This window comes from Paroedura picta, chromosome 4 (assembly GCF_049243985.1).
Source record: "Paroedura picta isolate Pp20150507F chromosome 4, Ppicta_v3.0, whole genome shotgun sequence".
Lineage (NCBI taxonomy): Eukaryota > Metazoa > Chordata > Lepidosauria > Squamata > Gekkonidae > Paroedura > Paroedura picta.
In genome coordinates this window covers 97240328-97259358 of record NC_135372.1, presented here as the reverse complement: position 1 = coordinate 97259358, position 19031 = coordinate 97240328, and the positions used below count along the sequence as shown (strand labels likewise).

The window sequence follows — 19031 nt, the reverse complement described above, 5'->3', positions numbered from 1 at the left end:
TGGGTAACAAAATAGGAAATTAACTTTATTATGAAATATTCACCAAGTCTAAAATACCTTAATTTTCATATACACTGTTGAGCTTTGAAGTGGAAACAGTTCTTAAGTTTGTAATAGATGTATGGTAGCATCAAGGGAAATTCAGTGTCATGGATTAATAGGAAAGGGACTGAAAAGAAGACATAATAGCTTTATATAGTTTTATAATCCTCATGTCAGCATTCTTCTCATCCTCAGTGTTTGTGTAATCACATGCTGGAAAAATTCTACAGAGACGTTGTGTAGAGGTCACAGGATCAAGGAGAAACAAGTTCACATTACTATTCTCTTACATTCAGTGGAAGACCTTGCACCAGTCACTGTTTCTTAATTCAGCCTACCTCACAGGATTTTTGTAAGGATAAAATGGGAACAGGGAAAACACCATGTTGCTTGTTGTTACTACTTCTGCACTGCATGCAAAAGAAACATTGTTTCAATTGCCAATCTTTATTCACAGAAAATTAGTACTCCTGGACAACAAATATCCATAAGGAAAACCTGATGATGCTACTGGAGTAGTTGAAAAGGAAACTGGCCACCCAAAATATACTTGTATGGCACAAATTTTTACTACAGATTTAGGCTTCTAACTGGCATGCATGATCGTGCCACTTCTGGGGTTTCCTGAAGCCTGAAGAATGTTTCAGGTGTTTCACAATGGTAAAAAAAAGTTGGGTAAGGCCGCTCTAGGCCAATGATCTATCATTTTATAATGCCAGAGGCCTTATGCTTAAATTTTAGCCTTCATGGTTTGAGAGACAAGGAAATTCAATTCTCCCTCCTGAAGGGATTAATTCTAAAGGTTGCTAGCAGTGCCTAGACACACTCACTGATTTTACTTCACCCTATCTAAAGTTCATGCACTGCTTCAGAAAAATGCTTTGGTCCTTTGGAACCTTCTTTTTGAAGTCAGTTTAGCATGAACCAAACTTACAAAAGAGTGGATACAGATTTATCCTCAACTAGTATGAAGAATGTGTCTTTTCTGCTACAAGGTGTGTCATCTGCTTTTCTTCCCTTGTGTGCACAGCTTCTTGACCAAATTCGGAGCACCTTCCTTGCAGTTTTGTTTTTCACCTTCCTTGCACACATATTTGCTCAAATGAATGGTTGCCAAATGGCTTTGTAATTGGCTGTCACTCAGAACTAAAAAAAAGTAGAACTTCTGAAAACCAGAAGAGGTTACTAAGTGTCTTCTAAGGGAAAGCTTATACAGCTAGTGACAAGTACATAGTGGATTCACCACTATTTCTATAGTGCTTTCAGAATATTGCTGGCAGCTCAATATCCTCAATATATCTCGAGAATGTTGCTCAGCAGCTCTGGATGAGTAGAATTATTGAACATTACAAACCATCAGTCAGTACAACGGTTTCCCCTACACCTCTGTTGGTGTCACCCTCAGGGATGGATTCAAACCAGGTTCTATGCCCTTATTAACAGGTGGGTCCCACCAACTCCTCCCTGGCACATCCCTCTATCCTTTCACACAACAGCCCTGCCCAATGCCCCTTATGGAATCTTCACACCTCCTCCCTCACTGATGTCCCCAGTTCCCCCAAACAGCCAGTAGGTTTTGCTGTAGTCATTTCCATCATCTAGCCTCCCCTTTTGCCTGTGGCCTTCTCCGACTTCTTCAGCAGCCTGGCCTTGCCTCACCCTACTGGTCCATCACCAGCCTTTGAAAGACCCAGCAGCTGGGACTGACCCCACATTTCCATCAGCAGCAGCCCAACACTTTCAGCCCAGCCATCAATAGTACCCTGCTGACCCCCAGATTCCATGAGGTGGCTACAGTGTGGATGAGTATCTAGTGTTAATTGGTTAAGGAAGTATACTGGTCATAGAGATGCTTAAAAGGTAAGGTCCTTTACCAGCTTCTTGGGTGAAGGGTTGGGAAGAAAGCAGTAAATGTCAGAATAAGCTAAGTAACCACCACATTTAAGCAATCTACTCTCTGTAAAAAGAGAACTACTAACTCATCTAAATGATTCTACTACCCAGGTCAGGCCATCAATACACTTTTAAATCTGTTTGCTGCACTGGTGATTCATGCAAACTGAAGTTTTCACTTGTTGGATAACATTCAATCTAATGAAAGCTAATTTTATGTTTACAAAGGCAGGCAATAGCTGTCTACATACCAAGGAAACAATTATATGCAATTCAGAACCAGTCTGCCCAAGCAAGCAGTACCTCAAGACGGAAGTGCTGTACTTAGAATACCTCCTCTTAACCATGCATCACCTCAAGATCTTCTACAGTTAGTTTTTATGAGCATGTTACTATTTATAGCAAGGATTGTTTTCTGGCTGTCAGTATTACACCTTGTACCTATATGCAATTGTGGGTGGAAAGGAGTTTTCAGCTTTTAAAGGAAGTGGTTAATATAGTAATCTGTTATATATAGTTCTTAAAGCACTGAAAAATATTGATTTAAGGACATGTTTCGTAATTTCCAAGTTGTTGCTTATCTTGGTCCATGACCATCCTCAGAGGACAGATTGTAACAAAACTAGAAGCACAATCAGACCACAAGGAATGAGGTACCCAACAGACTGAAGAACCACCTCCCTTAGAAGAAAAATGCATTTAATCCTCCCTCCTCTAGAATTCTGTATGAATTAAGATTACAAAGACATCCTTAAAAGCATTTCAAAGATTCCAAAATATTTGAATGTTCTCATTTAGAGCTACTCTTACAGCCTTATGCCTAACTACATTTGCAGTGAAGCACATGAATGCCTAGAACAGTCATTGAAGTTGAACTTCCTTGAGGCAGAAGGGCTGGCACAAACATTTCAACACAGAAAGCTACTGCAGGACACACAAAGATAACTGAATACACTTGTCCAAATTGTTACTTAAACATAACTACAGTATTGCATCTTACAAGTTGTAACTAGTCAACAACAAGAAGAGACTTGGTATGGCTACATTTTTAAAGCTCATTTTATTTCATGTTCTCCAGATACTTCTAGAGTTAAAAAATACATATAGGGGCTTGCAGATCCCAGGTTTTAAGGACTGGGGTTAAGGATTAATGATAATTAGAAGCCTCCAATACTAATCACTGCATCAATAAAAAATTCAGGTACTACATTTAAACCACCCCATACTACACCCTGGCTTAAGCCTACTATAGACACCAGACAGCACCACTAACAGAGCAGCAAGATATATTGCCTGCTGTAGACAATGCCACTGCTCAGCAAATCTGCCTTCCTGAGGGAACAAATAGCAGCAGCTGCATGAACAAAGCTGAACACTCTGCCTCTGAAGAATATATCAAGACGAGCACAATAACCTGGCAGCTTTTCTAGAAAACTCATGACTGGGAGGCTCTTGATGGATCCCATGGAAATCCAGGATGTGAATTGTGTAGAGACGAAAAGATGGGAAGGGATAGAAAAATGGCAGTGATAGGAAGAAGGTCATGTGCCAACAGTGGTGATAATATTTTTCCCCTGTGAATCAGGAGGCCTCCCCAGCATGAAATGGGTCTTTTGCACTACATGTGCTCAACTTCTGGTTTCCAGCAAAACACTACAAGACCCACCATAAGTTAAGCCTATTAAAAGTCAAAGCATCTTTCATCTCTATACCCTTTCTCCCAGGCACCATTTCTTAGGTCATGGAGATTGTTCCCAGAATCAGCTATGCAGCCTCCAATGATTTGGTCATCCTTGCCTAGTCGGAATCGCTGGAATCCCAAAACAGAAAGTCTGAAAAATCCGAATCTCTCTCTAACAGCGCAATGGTGAGAGCCCACTGGACAAGGTATATGTCGTTATCATCTTCATCAGAGCTTTCAGATGGAGATGGGTTGTAGATCTGGAATATGACAAAATGCACTTGAGTTATAAGAACAATGCAGATTCTGACAAGCAGCCGCAGGTAAGTATATATTTTGCAAGACAAACAAATGAAACCATGTACACCTGATGAGTAGCAATACCCCACCTATACATACACAATTTAAAGAGGGAAACACAGACTAGGGATCTAACTTCTGATAAAGCAAAGTTTTGAGCACAGGAATGTAAGGGGCCAGTCCCACATCCAGAGGAAGTTAAGGGTGACAATGCCACTTAGCTACAGCAATATTTTATGTCATATTCTGCAGGACTCCCACTGAATGCTAAGATACAGTACCCTTAAATGACAAAAGGTCTTGAATCATCACTAAGAATGACATCTTTCTTTGGGGATAACTTATATGGTTGGTCAGGAAATGCAGATAAAGCTAGTTTTACTTACAATGGGTTGCCGCCTCCGCCGGTCCGGTCTTTGCCGTGGACGTGGCACAGGGACTTGGCCTCCCGGAAGCTCATGAAGATAAATGCACTCTGACTTAAAGGGGCAGTGACCATTGCCTCTGACAAAGAATTTGCATCTTATTTTGCTAGATGAATGAACACAATTATTAGATTAGCCTGGAAGCTGGTAATGGGTTGTTTATGCAAGATCTATAGAGTTAGTCAAAGCTTTCCCAGCCATGGTTTCATGAATGGGTGAAAGTTAATTTTTAAAATATATTTTAAAATTTGTTAAATATTTATCAGGTGATATGACCATACATTGTCATCTCACCCCACCCACCCATTCCCAAAATGGCTAATGATGGGCCTGGAGAGGGTGGGAAGGGGAGGGGCCCTGGGTGGGCATTCACAGCTATGCTTCCCAATCATATTCTGCATGATCATGCCACTTCTGGGGTTTCTCAACGGTAAACAAGTTGAGAACGGCTGAGTTAGTTCAATACTCTAGTTATAGCAGCTTATTGGCAGAGAATTAAGATTTATACAGTAACAGAAAAAGAGCATTCAGGTGACTTTTCTGAAGAGGGCAACTTACCCAGTCCGTGCCTTGAAAGTCTCAATCAATTTTTCTTTTTCGTCTATATCAGAGACCCAATACTTATTAGGAATAAAGTAACTTGATGTGACTCTGCACTCTGGACAGCCCCTAAGAACAGATATTGGAATGACTAATTCACTATTTATTTATTTTTTCACATTTATATGCTGCCCTCCCATGGGATAAAATTCACAATTGATGTTACCATACTCCCTAACTACCAGCTACCTTATGCCTTCAAGATTTTAAATCAAGATCATTAACCACAAAGTTGCAAGTTAGAGCTAGCTGCCTTAGCAGCAAGAACACATGACAACTACATCCCTCGCACAAATCGGGAATGTGCATTAATCACTTATATGCAAAGTTGCAAAAGAGCTCCAGTATTTTATATGTCCACAAGTCAACACTCATAAGAAGTTGCAAGGGAATCAGCATCCCATTGCCCCAACCCTCTCCCTCCACCACCTTGCATTGCTACTTTTGCTATGTCACTGCCTTATTCTTGGCAGGCGGAGTCTTGGGAAGCACACAGGACATGGAGAAACAAGTTGCTGAGGAAATGGGCTGCTGATCTGTTGCCACTGGGTTGGACCCTATGGATCTGTTATGCTAACTATGATGTTCCTCCCTGGTGCAAAAGCCTTTGTACCTAAGGAAGACACACTTTCATCAGCAAGATAGTACTGTTAATGAAACATATCTGTAGGATCCAGTCATTCAGCATTCTTCCTTCTCAGTACTGTATTGCTAACAGCCCTAGTCTCTAGGCTTAGGGGCCCACTGGTACCTTATTATTATTAGGAATGCACTAAACATCATAAGTTGCAAAAATGATATCCAAATGGAGCATGTTTCAGTAATATGTCATGAGCATGGTAGAGTTGTTATTGCAACTGTCTCAGAGATGCTACAATAAGCAGCTCGTTGCCAGTCAGATGGCAAAAATTAAGATGCATGTGTTAGGTAAAATTTTCTCTCATCTACACACCGTTGTTTTTTTTCAAAGACAACTTTTAAATTTCATAAATTTGCCAAATAAGTTGATGCAATATATGTTCAATCAGTAACATTCAGCTTCAACATGAAAGTATTTTATATATTTCAGTCCCTTAATGGGAAAAATGTTTTTCCTTGGCTTTAAAATCTCTATTTAGAATTAAACTTGCCAACAATGAACTGGAGACTGGAATTAACTAGCAAAAAGCCATGTTTATTTACTAGCAGAGAGGAAGAATTAAGCAAGTAGAGAGGTGGCTATGAACTTCAGGGACACTTCTTTCCACCCTCATCTATCCATAGAGATCTTTCTGGAGGAAGGTCTATGCATATATACATTATATATATATTATATATAATATTCTCAAACATAACTCTTGGATTTATTCCTGGGGGCTATACTTTATAACTTCATTTTTCAGGGCAGGCTTTACTCATCTTTCAGCCAATTTACTGATTGTGATCCATGTCCCACACAATCGTAAAGAAAATCTTAGAGAATTGAGCCTGTTCTTATCTGTATAGTTCTGCCTGGGGTTTCATTTATTAGTCACTACAGACACCAAAACACAGGACTAAGTAACTGGCTTTTAACCTTCACATGCATATTCAGCTCCAAGGAGCTCAAAGCACCAAAAAGAGTCTCTGTATGTTGCTAAAGCCCAAGAAATGTTCTTAATACTACAGCAGAACTGTCAAAAAGGTCCCAGAATCCCCAGAGAATAGTTTCCTATGGGGATTGCTATTGCCCATTGATGTACACAATTCAGACAGCATCCTGTAAAATCACCCAGTTTACAGTCACATGAGGCAAGTTGTTATCATGACATGCTTACTTTATCACTGCACTTTGAAAATCCCGACTTTTGCGCCACTTCCGGATGCACCCCACACAATAGGCATGGCTGCAGTTAGGAAGAATACCAAATAAACGCTCCTCAGGTAAAGTCTTCTCATAGACTTTGTCCATGCAGATGCCACATACCACATCTTCACTCTTCTCTACTGCCATTGCTGCTGCAGCTCCTGAGCCACTGGCTGCCTAAAAACAAACCATTACAGCTACTTAATACTTCCCCACTGGGTGTTATTAAACCATCAGGAAAAACTGGAGTGGGGCAGCTTCAAATTTGTACTTCACACAGCAAGATACATAGCTTGGCAGAGAAACAAAGAGAACTTATATTCTTTAAGAAATTTAAGTTGACACCCAGCTGGCCTTTGCCCCCTTCACATACAAGTATCTAACTATCTTGAAAAATCACAAGACTAAGATAGGAATTTAAATGGACTTGCAAACTTAAATGGACTCCGGGGAATGGTAGAGGACAGGAAGGCCTGGAGGATCATTGTCCATGGGGTCGCAATGGGTCGGACACGACTTCGCACATAACAATTAACAAAGATAGGAACAAGGGTGTGTTCTTTTTTTGGGGGGGGGGCAGGTTGGAAGCAAAAAATCTAACCACTCAGCCATAGCTAGTTAGCAATCTGTCTAGTTAAAACACAGTCTGACCTCTGTTTTAGGTTCCAAGACTTCTGCAAACTCAGGATTCCCCCTTACTCACATGCACACTGCTTTCTCTACTCTAATACTCAGAAATTCTTTCTAGGCAAACTATCATTATATGCAGCATTTTAAGAAACATCACAAAATATGATTCCAATATGATTAGAATTCGCTTGTTCCAATGGTACAATGCATTTAAATCCATTAATCTGTCACACATTTCTGGCAACCCGGGTCAATTATATGTTCAGTCTTCTCAAGGGAGAAAACTGTACAACAGAAAAGAAAATCCTGAGACTTTCACTTCTATCTGGCAAGATTGCTTACAACAATTTGATCCTTTTTTTCCAGGATCCGTATTACTGCCTCTCACTTCCTCCCATACTCAATCCCCTCCCCTGTCAAATTTCTACTCTTATCTGCCCAAGTGTGCATAACCCTTACTTTATATTCTTGTTGATGAGCTATGTGGAGGGAGAGGGTGGGTGGTAGGCTTACAAGGAATGTATTGTTTTATTATCCTATGTAGGGAAATAATTTTTTTTAATCTTAATGAGAAAAAAATAAGGGGATCAAATCGAGGGGACTAGGAGTTATACCTTGTAGACAATGCCATATATCATTTGTCATCCCATAGCTCCACAAACACACACACAAAAAAACGACTTCTCACATCTCCGTTATCTTGTTTGCAAATCTTAACACCAGGGGGTTAGTGTGCCCAAAGTGATTACCAACATAACGAAGTAAGGACTGTATCAATCTGCCACATACATGTGCTCCAAATGTCCTACCTACCTTTGACTCCTGGATGACCACAGAAGCAGGAGGTGACTCCTTAGTAGCTGCATCTTCTGTCTCTAGGGATGTGGTGTCCATATTATGTTCATGGGACTGAGAGCCTGACCAGCAGAGAGACAGCTAAGTAGGATGGATAACTGCTAACAGTCTATCCAACACAACACAAAAAATGGCCTTTATTCTAGACATGCAGAAGCTAGTGTCTAAGATTCTGGTTTTCACCAACGCAAAATATAAATATCATTGGCAGGTAAAAGGTAATCAAATAGAGCAAGCTAACCATTTTAAATATCTTTAAATTTTACCTATTATAATAATTGGGTACACAATAGGGAGAAGGTTATAAAAACTCTGAAGGACAATTAGTTTTGCTAGCAAAATTTTTCCATCAAAAGGGAAATAGAAACTTTTCTGCTGCCATGAAAATCTGTGCAGTGAAAATAATTCCCCAACTTCTCTATGGAATTCCGATATGGATTGGTGCATTTAATAGTGAACTAGAAGACTGTCCATTTGCATTTTTCAAGCAATTGCTAGATGTTCCAAACTGTGTTGCAAATCAAACATTCACAAATCAACTTGGCCAACAGAAATCAGAAATTAGAGCTTGGCTGCTCACATGTAAATACTGGTTAAAAATTCGTTTTCATTCTCAGTCACAATCTATACTCAAATCTGTTAGGAGATTCATATTTTGCCAAGGCATCTAATTAGATGATATGTGAAAAACCCAATATTTAGGGTTTGATATCTCATCTTTAGCCAGTTATGAATAACAGACAATCTTAAAGTTGATAACTAGAAAACCATGATGTTCAGACCCTGGGCTACAGGGTATGTTCACCTAGTTATTGGGATATTTATTTATTTATACTGTGATTTATATCCTGCCATTCCCTGAAGGCTTGTGGCAGGTTACAGAATCAGATAAAAATCCAAAACCCCATTAAAACCCCGACATAAAACCATAAAATACAACTTTATCCAATAAAATGAGACAAAAACATCATCCGATCCCTAGCAATCCCCAGAAATACCTCTGGAGGGGGCGCAGATGGAACTTGCAAACTGCCACTCCTATAGGGGGACCATGATCTTCCTTGCACATCCAACCTTTGTCATATAAATCAATGCCAACCTACTTATATGTACGAGATAGATGACTACCTTCTTAAAAGAGCCTTTCTCTTAGCATGGTTGAATACCTTTCCATTGAATTCATCTAGGGGGCGTCTTCTATGAATTCTGTTTAATGAAGAAACTTGTTTGCATGGATGTAATGTCGCCAATACACTGCCACACCTACTGTTTGGTTGGCCTAAGTTTTTGATCTATCAACATTCCCTAGGCCTAGGCAATTATATGAAGAAATTGAAATATGATTGTGCAGAAGAGAAGCAATTGGTCAAAATGATGCTGAGTGAGAAGGATCCATCAGTTACACTTGGAATAGCCAGAATTTTGTTGGGTATTTCAATAATAAATCTCACATTGACAAAGACTGTTGGTATCAGATAAGGTCCCAAGGGAATATAAGGTGTCATCTTATATTCCCTTGTGATCCAGCTTGGTGTAATGGTTAAGAGCAGCGGCTTGGGCTTGACTCAGCCTGATAAAGCTGTTCTGACTGAGCAGTGGTATCAGGGCTCTCTCAACCTCACCCACCTCACAAGGTGTCTGTTGTGGGGAGAGGAAAGTGAAGGCGATTGTAAGCCACTTTGAGACTCTTTCAGGTAGAGAAAGGGGGCATATAAAAAGCAACTATTCTTGCCTGTTAACTTTGGTTATTACACTGTATTCTGATTAATTTTTACTATGCCAATAAAGGTTTTCTGAATTTGAATCTCTGGCCAGGCTGGAAGCCAGGCTGAGTTGGGGTGGAGGCCAAAGCTTCATCTAGGCATGCTATAAGCCGGTCCGAGCAGCCCTTTCAACTACCTTCCCCAGAAACACAAGATTCAAGACAGGGTGGTAGTTGGCCAGGTCCCATGGATCTCACAATGGCTTCTTCAACACAGGCCAAACTGGAGATTAAGCAGAGAAAGGAAGTCGAGGGAAAAGGCTAATCAAAGCAGTTTCTTAACTAAGCCCACAAGAGATATAGAGTGTGTCAAGCCCAGTAAATACCATCTCTAATGTTATCAAACTAAAATGTAGTAGAAAGACATGTTCCCATCCCACATGCTTGCAAAATGCTGCCCCCAACCAACTTCCTTTAATTGGAGGGCCATAATAAGAACTGCAAGTGCAGCACAGCCACCACACACCAGCGTGCAAGAATTAACACAGCAAGGACTTACCAGAAGTCTGCCTGGGGACAAATTCCTTACTGAGAGCCCGGTTAGGTGGATGCCATGTAGCGATCACTTTTTCCTTGTCTTCATCTTCCTCATCAAGTGACATGCTCAGACTTCCAAAGTTCCGCTGTAGCTGGGCCACACTTGAGACAGCTGGTTCAGAGCCACGCCGGGCTCCTCCCCAGCTCCTTACAGAAGCCTCTGGCAAGATGGCTGGCTCTGAGCCCCGGCGATTCAATGAAATCACACCTCCCTGCAATCCATTGAAGGCAGACTCTGAGCCACATCTGCTCAAGGCTGGTGCTTCCGAGATATGCTGGTAGCTAAGAGATTGAATATTGACAGAATTTCATTCAAAGCATAGAAGGCAAATTTATTTATTTGCTTTATATACTGCCTTCCAAAGCAAGAAGGCTCAGGGCAGTGTATAATAATCACAATCAATAACAATACATTATTGATTAAAATATAGTTAATAATATTTTAAAAACTGCTTAAAAACAATATCTGCATCTAACAAAATCGATTTTGACTATAACTTCTAGCATATTCCCCCTGCCAATAGATCTTCTACCAGTCTGTGGTATTTCCGTAGGTGGGGCCCTATTAGATGTTATAGAGTCACTGGCCCCAGTCAAAAGCTTGGCAGAAGAGCTCTGTCTTGCAGGCCTTGTGGAACTGAGCCAGCTCCATCAGGGGCCAGATCTCCTCCAGGAGCTCATTCCACCAAGTGAGTGCAGGACTGAAAATGTTCTGGCCCTGGTTGAGGCCAGATATACTTCTCTGGGGCCAGGGACCACCAACCGGTTGGTATTCACAGAGCAGAGCACTCTCCAGGGAACACAGAGAGGCTGTCCCTCAGGTATGCTGGGCCCAGACTGCAGAAGGCCAATACTTTAAACCTCATCTGAAATTCAACTGGGAGCCAGTGCAGCTGCCAAAGCACAGGCCAGATATTGGCCCTTCAATGTGTTCCTCTGAGGTCCCAGGCCGCTATGTTCTGGACCAGTCGCAATTTCCAGATCAGGGATAAGGGTAGGCCCATGTAAGGTGAGTTACAGTAGTCCAATCCAGAGGTGACCATCATGTGGATCACTGTGGCTAGGTGCTCCAGAACCACGTAGGGTACTAGTAGTTTGGCTTGGTAAAGATGGAAAAAATCTCAGCCATGCTACTTTTATGATCTGCACCCCCATGGTGAGGAATGCATCAGAGATCACATCCTGGCTGTGTGCACAGTCATAAACTGTGGTGGCAGTGGCATAAAGAGCTGAGCATTCAAGGCACAGTGATCTGACTATGGCTTGTCATTTGCTACTACTGCAGCAGCTTTCCACATTCTGTAGGGCCTGCAAAACGGAGCTCTTCCACCAAGTGTTTGGTTGAGGCCAGGGCAATGAAAAAGATCTCACCCCCCCCCCCCAGGGCTGGTGTTAGCACCTGGGCGTTACCAGCTAGGCCCTCTCTCCTCCCCAATAGTGGGTATCAATCTTGGGTGTGGGGCTTGTTTTATTTATCATCTGTTGCTGTGTATTTTATATTGCATCTGTCCTTTAATGGGGGTTTTAATGGGATTTTTAATGAAGGCATTGTAACCTGCCATGAGCTACTGTATAGGAGTGGTGGACAAGAAATCAAACAAAAAATAAATATAAATACCAGATCCACTCCCAACTCTGCACAAAGATGAAATTCAGGGTGTGGTCTGCCTAATGGTTGGGACCAGCAACAAACTGTAAGAGCCCTAGTGTAATGTCCAGCTGGCCACCATCTCTACGAGGCCCAACAGGGCACCTGGGAGGTGTATTGGGCAGCCGGTATACCAACCAAATGGACAAGCCCTTGGCTGGGTTCCACCTGAGGCCAACACTTTCAAGGCCTGGGATCAACAGTGCAGGTTGTGTGCTGAAGGAATAAGCCTCCTATACCAGTATTCCACCCCCACACGCACACACTGACCTGAGATTTGTAACTGATGGAGGACCGAAAACCCAAATCACCCAGATCTCAGGATATTTAAAAGGGGAAAGGCCCTTGAATAGCTCAAGGCAAAAGGACTTTTGTAGTGTAACAGTATGTTAGAACATCTACAAGACCAAGTTTGTCATGGAAAATGGTTAAGTGACCTTGTGACAGTCACACTTCAATCTAGCCTACTTCACAGGGTTATTGTAAGGATAAAATGGAGAAGAGAAGAATTAACTAATCCTCTTCAAGCTCCCATTAAGAAGGCAAGGTATAAATGAAATAAGCACATACATTGCTTCCAAGAAGCTCAGTATCAGGGGACGAAAGTGGAGTGATGGGTTTGTTCACTCCTCTGATAACTGAAAATATCTTAGTATGAAAGACTGATGGTGTTATGGGATGTACTCCATGAGCCAAGCTTCTTCCCCTGCCAAATAACTGTACACAGTAGAGGTAGGAGGTGGTAAAAACTGTACAATACAGCATTTTCCTACCCAAACCACAAATCAGTCCTATTGTGTCAGTGTGTGCATGTGGGGGGTGGAATACTGGTATGAGAGGCTTATTCCTTCAGCACACAACCTGCACCAGAGTACTACTCCACATGGAAAAAAGCCTAGCCACAGAGTGCCACTTCCTCCACATTCTACCCCCAGCACTGCAATCCAAAATGCCTTCCCAAGCAAAATTCAGGATGCAGTGGGAGGGGAGAACTAAAGCTGCATCCCATGGTCAGAAATCTCCCTGTAGAAATGTTCTGCTGCAACCAACTCAAAGGCTTTATCTATATCTTCTATACATACAATAAACAAAGATTTGAAGGTAGGTAAAATGGCAGACAATTTCCTATTAGACTCCTTGGAATCCCACCTTCCTTTAAACAAGGGGAAACAAGACAAGCAGCTCCTTATATTGTTAAGCATCCATTCATGTATCTACCAAATTAAGAGTAAAAGATAGAAAGAAAAAGGCTTTTTTGTTTACCTGCAGCGGTCTCCATAGCCACAGAACCCATTCTGGAAATACCTACAGATCTGAGTCTTCTTCCTGTCGTGGGAAAATCGGCAGTTCTGTCCCCATCTGCAGGCTCCACGGGCAAAGTTCCTGAATACAAAGCAAAAGCTGAATTTGCTACCCAATCACCATAATCTCATAACCCAAATACCATCCTATTACAAGGCCACTAGAATAAGTGTATTAGGAACTGAATATACTGGCATTAGATACAAGTGTGTCATTTCCCATAAAAACGAAATACGTGAGGATGTCCACTGAGCCATACTTTATTTACAGAGTAATTGTGTTGTTTCCTATGTCTATTGTAGCACATTCAAAAAAGATTAGCAGCCTTACATGCACAGAAATTATTCAGATAATGATTTATTTATTTGGATTTTAATGATATTAACAGCAAGTATCTAAATATTGTAATGAACCCCTGGTTCCTGTCCTGGTTTCCATATTCTTCTCCCCAATACTTCCTGGGACTCCCGCCCAATTCTGGCATCTCCATGGGGCTTGGAGTACCACCCCTCCCCTCGCTCTCAGCTTGCATTTCAAAGGCTTCCTCTGGTTTCCACGGTGCCTTGCTATCTCCCTTCTTCAAGGCCGCCTTCTCCAGAGCCCAAAACAACAGATGGGGAAATTGCTTTAACACCACTCCATATCAAAGGACACTGTGATCCTACTTTCCTGTGTGAATGCCCAATTCCCACCTAAGTTGATTTTTTGCCCTATTCCTTTCCCACGGCCCAGGTATATATGTCCTGCCACCCCCTACTATGGTGTCTCTGTCAAAACTTGCTGTCTTTGAGCATATGCAACGTGTGGACTTTACTTTGCTGACTTGCCCAAATAAAGGCTTCTTACTTAAAGCTTCTACTGAAGCCCGATGGTGATGTGTTTGGCGTGAGTTTGCTGGGTCTCAACTGCTTGGTTCTTGACAAATATGCCCTTGAAAATATTTCTGGATGACCCCTTGATTGTTTGCTTAAACTAGCAATTTACTTTAAGACAAGTGTTGACCTTCCCTATGCTACAGAAGTTACACACTTGCAAGCTGTAGCTTAAAGCCCTCCTTAACAAGCCACATTAGCATTGTCCTTAGTCCAATTTAGAGTCATTGTAGTGTGGCAGTTACAGCAGAGGTGTCAAAACTAATTTGTTACAAAGGCTGGCTCTGACATAAATGTCACTTTGTTGGGCCAGGTCACGTGTGCCTTAAAGTGTAAGGCCAGCTACCAGAGATACTTCACAACTACCTGTAGCCCACACCCTTCCTCAGCACCTAATTAACCACTCTGCTCAATATGTACAAGAGGTTTTGTGCAGTAGAGTTATTGCCTGATAACCCAGGTGCAACAACCAGAGATGCTTGTAGCTTTGCAAAGACTAATACGTTTCAGAAGTTTTTGATGAGCATGAAGTCCTGCAGCCCACTGCCACAGCAGACAGCGACAGATGGCCAAGTAGAATCAACCAGTCAACAGGCTTTGGGGAAGGGAGGGGTATGAGGCAGCTACACAATCTCATACCTCCCTCTGTCAAAATCCCACTTTCAGTGACAAGACTGAACCACAGGGGGAACTGTGATGCTCCCCAGCACCACAAGCAATCTTTAAGCACTGCCACTCTCCAAAGATACCAGCTCTAACTGCCTTTTGCTGCCAACTCCATGGACTTATCCAACCACTCAAAGTATTACTCTACTTGTGTGAGTGCACAGACTCATAGCCAGTGCCTGCCTCTGCCATGTGCCAACCCAGTGAGTTTTTCTGAATGCCTACACCTATCCCTGACTTTCACCTAACACAGGGTTTCTTGACAGCCCTGCAAGGGTTTCCCAAATGGGTGGGAGTTGGGAGTTTCCCCAATGGCTCCCCTCCCAAAATGACCATTGATGGGCTTGGAGAGGGTGGGAAGGGGAGGGGCCCTGGGTGGGTGTGTACATAGCTATTTTTCCCAACCATATTCTGCATGATATCACCACTTCTGGGGTTTCTCGAATGTTTCAGGGATTTCTTAATGGCAAAAATGTTGAGACTGACCTCACCCCTTGTCCCCCACTTCCATTCAGACAGTTACTGCATCTGTGCATTTCAGCTTCACAACTTATTTAATCTTGCCATGCTGCCAAGGACGAAAGGCAGGAGAAGCAGCATACATTTGGGTCAGCAGGTGAGCAAACTCTGGCTCAACCCCAACCCTCGGCATTCACATGCTTACACAAGTGGATACATTTGGTGACATGGCCAGAGGCTTTCCATAGGCTTTTGTGCCCACAGGCATCTTTCTTGGGCTTCCTGCAAACTGGCTGGGCTTAGGGAGGTGAGGCCAAAGAGATTCTGCCTGCCACACATAAACAGCCACCATCTTTTCAGCAGCCCAGGTATCAGAGGCAGAAGGTCAATGAGCTCCAGCTGGAGGAGGTGGTGGCAGGTAGCATGACCTAGCCTAATGCAGCTGCATAGAGCTCAAGGCCAAACCAGCCCTCTTCACCTTTTATGGTCACCAATCTGGATTGGGCAATCCCTGGAACAGAGATGCTGGGGAGGGCCTGTTTTGAAAAGGTAGGGACCTCAGTTGGAGGTATAATATCCTAATATAGACCTTTTTGGTCCACATTCAGACTGGTTCCCCTTCCCCCAGTTGCTCGCAGAGCCCTGGACAGGCCAGTTCCAGCCGTCTGGCTGTATGTTTGACATGTCTGGGCTAGAGTGTCAGACAAAGATCAGGGAAACCTAGGAATAAATCCCCATTCTATGATGCAAGTTTGCTGGGTGACCTTGGGCTACTCACCCACTTCCTTAGCATTGTGAGATTAAAGGGAATAGAGGAGAATGATGTATGCTGCTTAAGGTTCCCATTGGGGCAAAAGGTGGGGTATAACTGAAGTAAAATAAATCTTTTTGCACCCCAATTATTACTGCCCATGTAAGCAAAGAAATGTAATTTTAGGTATATTTGATAAGAATGCTGGACACACAGGAATGCAGATTTACTGAAAGTCAACTTTGCTGTGGTTTTAGCAATACTTGTGTAGAGGTATTTAGCTTTTATTTGGTGATGGTGGAAAGTGCTGTGAAAGTCACAGCTGACTTGTGGTAACCCTCTAGAGCAGACTTTCTCAACCAGGATTGTGTGAAACCCTGGGGTTTCCTGATGGCCTTGGAAGCATTTCCCAAATGGGTGAGAGTTAATTTTAATATATTTTTAATTTGTTAAACATTTATTGGGAGACATGACCAGATATGGCCATGTTGACCTTCACCACCCCATCCCAAAATTGCCAATGATAGACCTGGAAGGGTGGAAAGGAAAGGGGCACCATGGGCTGTGTACAGATATGCTTCCCAACAATATTCTTCACTATCACGCCCCTTCTGGGCTTTCTCAGAGCCTGAAGAATGTTTCAGGGGTTTCTCAAAGTAAAAAAAATTGAGTAAGGTTGCCAGTTTTCAAAGCAAGGTAAGTTTAGAGGCAGTTTGCAATTTCCTGCCTCTGTGTCATGACTCTAGCATTCCTTGGAGGTCTCCCATCCAAGTTCTATCCAAGGCTGACCCTGCTTATCTTCCAAGATCTGAACAGATCAAGCTGGTGTGATCTATAGAATTTTCTCTGTCACCATTCAGCAGCATGGTAAAGCTCCTTCACCCAGTTCTCTCTCCTTTGTAATCTGGCTCCTTTCTTCATCATCTTCCTTGATGTCAGGTGAAACTCTTGTAAATTTCCACAGAGAGGCTTCCTCCCCTAAAGGCCATGTATGAACACCATCACTCATGCCACAGCAAATTTTGAAAAGCATACAAGGAACTGGGGAGGTGGCAAGGGTAAGCAGGCAGTGCAGGAAAGGTTACCTGAATGTCATTAACCAGATAGTAGTGGGACTGCTACCAAGTCTAGTCACAGAGCTGCAGCACTCCACTGTCAGCAACCAATAGTGAGAGGTGACTGAGGAGGATTCTCTGGTCCTACTTCAAAGGGAAATTGGAAGAAGAATCTCTGAAAGACACCACTGTCTCAGTGTGGACTGGGCCTCCTCCTATGTTCGCTGGAGGGTGGTAATGTACATAAACAGTAGTAACCAATAAGAATTTTGAAGTGCTCATTAAAGTCCTTGAGAATGCACATACAAATGAGGAAAAATAGGCCTTCCCTAGAATCAGGGCATAACCTCACAACTTGAAAAACCTGCTTCCCACACCTCTTGTCTTTTTCGTATTTTGTAACATCCGGCCAGACGAAGAGTTTCGGTGAGCTCAAAAGCTTGTTCTTTGTCAGTCTATTAAAAGCTATTTTCATAGATTTTGTTCTTGTTTTTATGGATTTTTCATAGACCAATGTGATAATTGACAATTTTTCTTTATCAACCACTATCAGGCCTACAGTAACTACCCAGTATCAGCGCTAGAGATCATTTACATTTATTGTAAGAGTTTCTTTCTACAGGCCAATGTTACTAGCAAGCCTGTCCCAAGGGGCTGCGTTTCTCCAGCCAGAAACTGTGCTACAAAGTCTGTTCCTTCCCGAAGAAAATGGAAGAACAGTGAGAAGTTCCTTGGACAAAAGCTCCAGCCCCCCCCCCCCCCCCCCATGTTTAGCCACATTCAAGCCACAATCCTCATTCTGAGAAAGAGAGCTTTGGATCTGGGACTCTCACATCCCGAAAACCTAGTTGGTTTTCTCGATGCTAACTTCCCATTCTGGTTTCATTTAAAAGTGAATGTAGCGTTGTTAGCAGCCCTTTCCTGTCCGCTCACACGTAGGAGGAGAGAAAGGCGACGATCTGAAAGTATTTGTCCGGAGCCTGGCAAAAGATCACGCCCAACCGGCCCACAATGTGTCGCCCCGCCTCTCTGCAACGCATTTGAATCCCCGGCCTTTCTCGTAAACACGACGGGAGAAGCTGGCTCGAGAAGCCCGCCTCCTCCGAGGGCAAGGGGGAAAGGAGGAGAGTCCCTCGGGCGCATTTTATCCTTTTCGAGGCTGCGCTCGAGCGGCCCTCCTGAACTTTTCTTGCAATCCAAGAGCTGCTAGCGTGCAGCACGCTCTAGGCCGAACGAGCCAGCCAAAGAGAAGCCACAAAACTTGGCCCGCGAGTGGGGGGGGGGGCGATGCTCCGCCTGAGAAGTAAATCACCGCCCCCCTCCCTCCCAGGCGAGTTCACTTAGTAGCGCTTCAGCTGCTGCAAGGGGGGCAGGGGAAGGAAGGAGAAAGAGAAAGCATCTCCCCCGCTCGAGTTGCACTATTAGCAGAGCGCACATGGGCCCGAGGCAAATGCTCTAGGCTCTCTGAGCCGGGGCCCCGACGCCCTCGGAAGCCAGCCTTAGGGCCAGGGCCCCTCGCTGGCACCGCCCCAAGCGGCATACCTGCACGGGACCCGGTTGGAGGCGGACCCGCGGGCGGCTGGGCGACCACTTTCTCCGACGAACACCGCCGACTCCATCTCTCCCGCAGCCAGCCCCGGACTCGAACAAACGTAGTTGGACTTCCCTCCCTCCAGAAATATTTATGGCAGAGGCGGGGCTTGGGGCCGCACAGCCTATTGGCGCGGG

General features: G+C 43.3%; 1 protein-coding gene across 1 annotated transcript; it reads right to left on the bottom strand.

The window, feature by feature from the left end:
• Positions 1-2976: 2976 nt before the first annotated feature.
• LOC143835973 (uncharacterized) lies at positions 2977-19003 on the bottom strand. The gene is made up of 8 exons (XM_077334560.1): positions 18846-19003; positions 13462-13581; positions 10513-10832; positions 8210-8313; positions 6738-6943; positions 4900-5010; positions 4303-4447; positions 2977-3876 (listed from the first exon to the last, which is right to left on the bottom strand). Exons 1-8 carry the CDS (start codon positions 18920-18922, stop codon positions 3733-3735), a joined length of 1227 nt encoding a protein of 408 aa, XP_077190675.1. The 5' UTR covers positions 18923-19003; the 3' UTR covers positions 2977-3732.
• Positions 19004-19031: the final 28 nt, after the last annotated feature.

Excerpts from the sequence above, each read along its gene's own strand:
- LOC143835973 (XM_077334560.1), bottom strand. The coding sequence starts at position 18,922 with ATGGAGTCGGCGGTGTTCGTCGGAGAAAGTGGTCGCCCAGCCGCCCGC. Across the intron at positions 4,448-4,899 it reads ACTTTCAAGGCACGGACTGG|CAAAATAAGATGCAAATTCT; the intron begins GTAAGTTGCCCT and ends TCATTCATCTAG. Across the intron at positions 3,877-4,302 it reads GGCGGAGGCGGCAACCCATT|ATCTACAACCCATCTCCATC; the intron begins GTAAGTAAAACT and ends GTCATATTCCAG.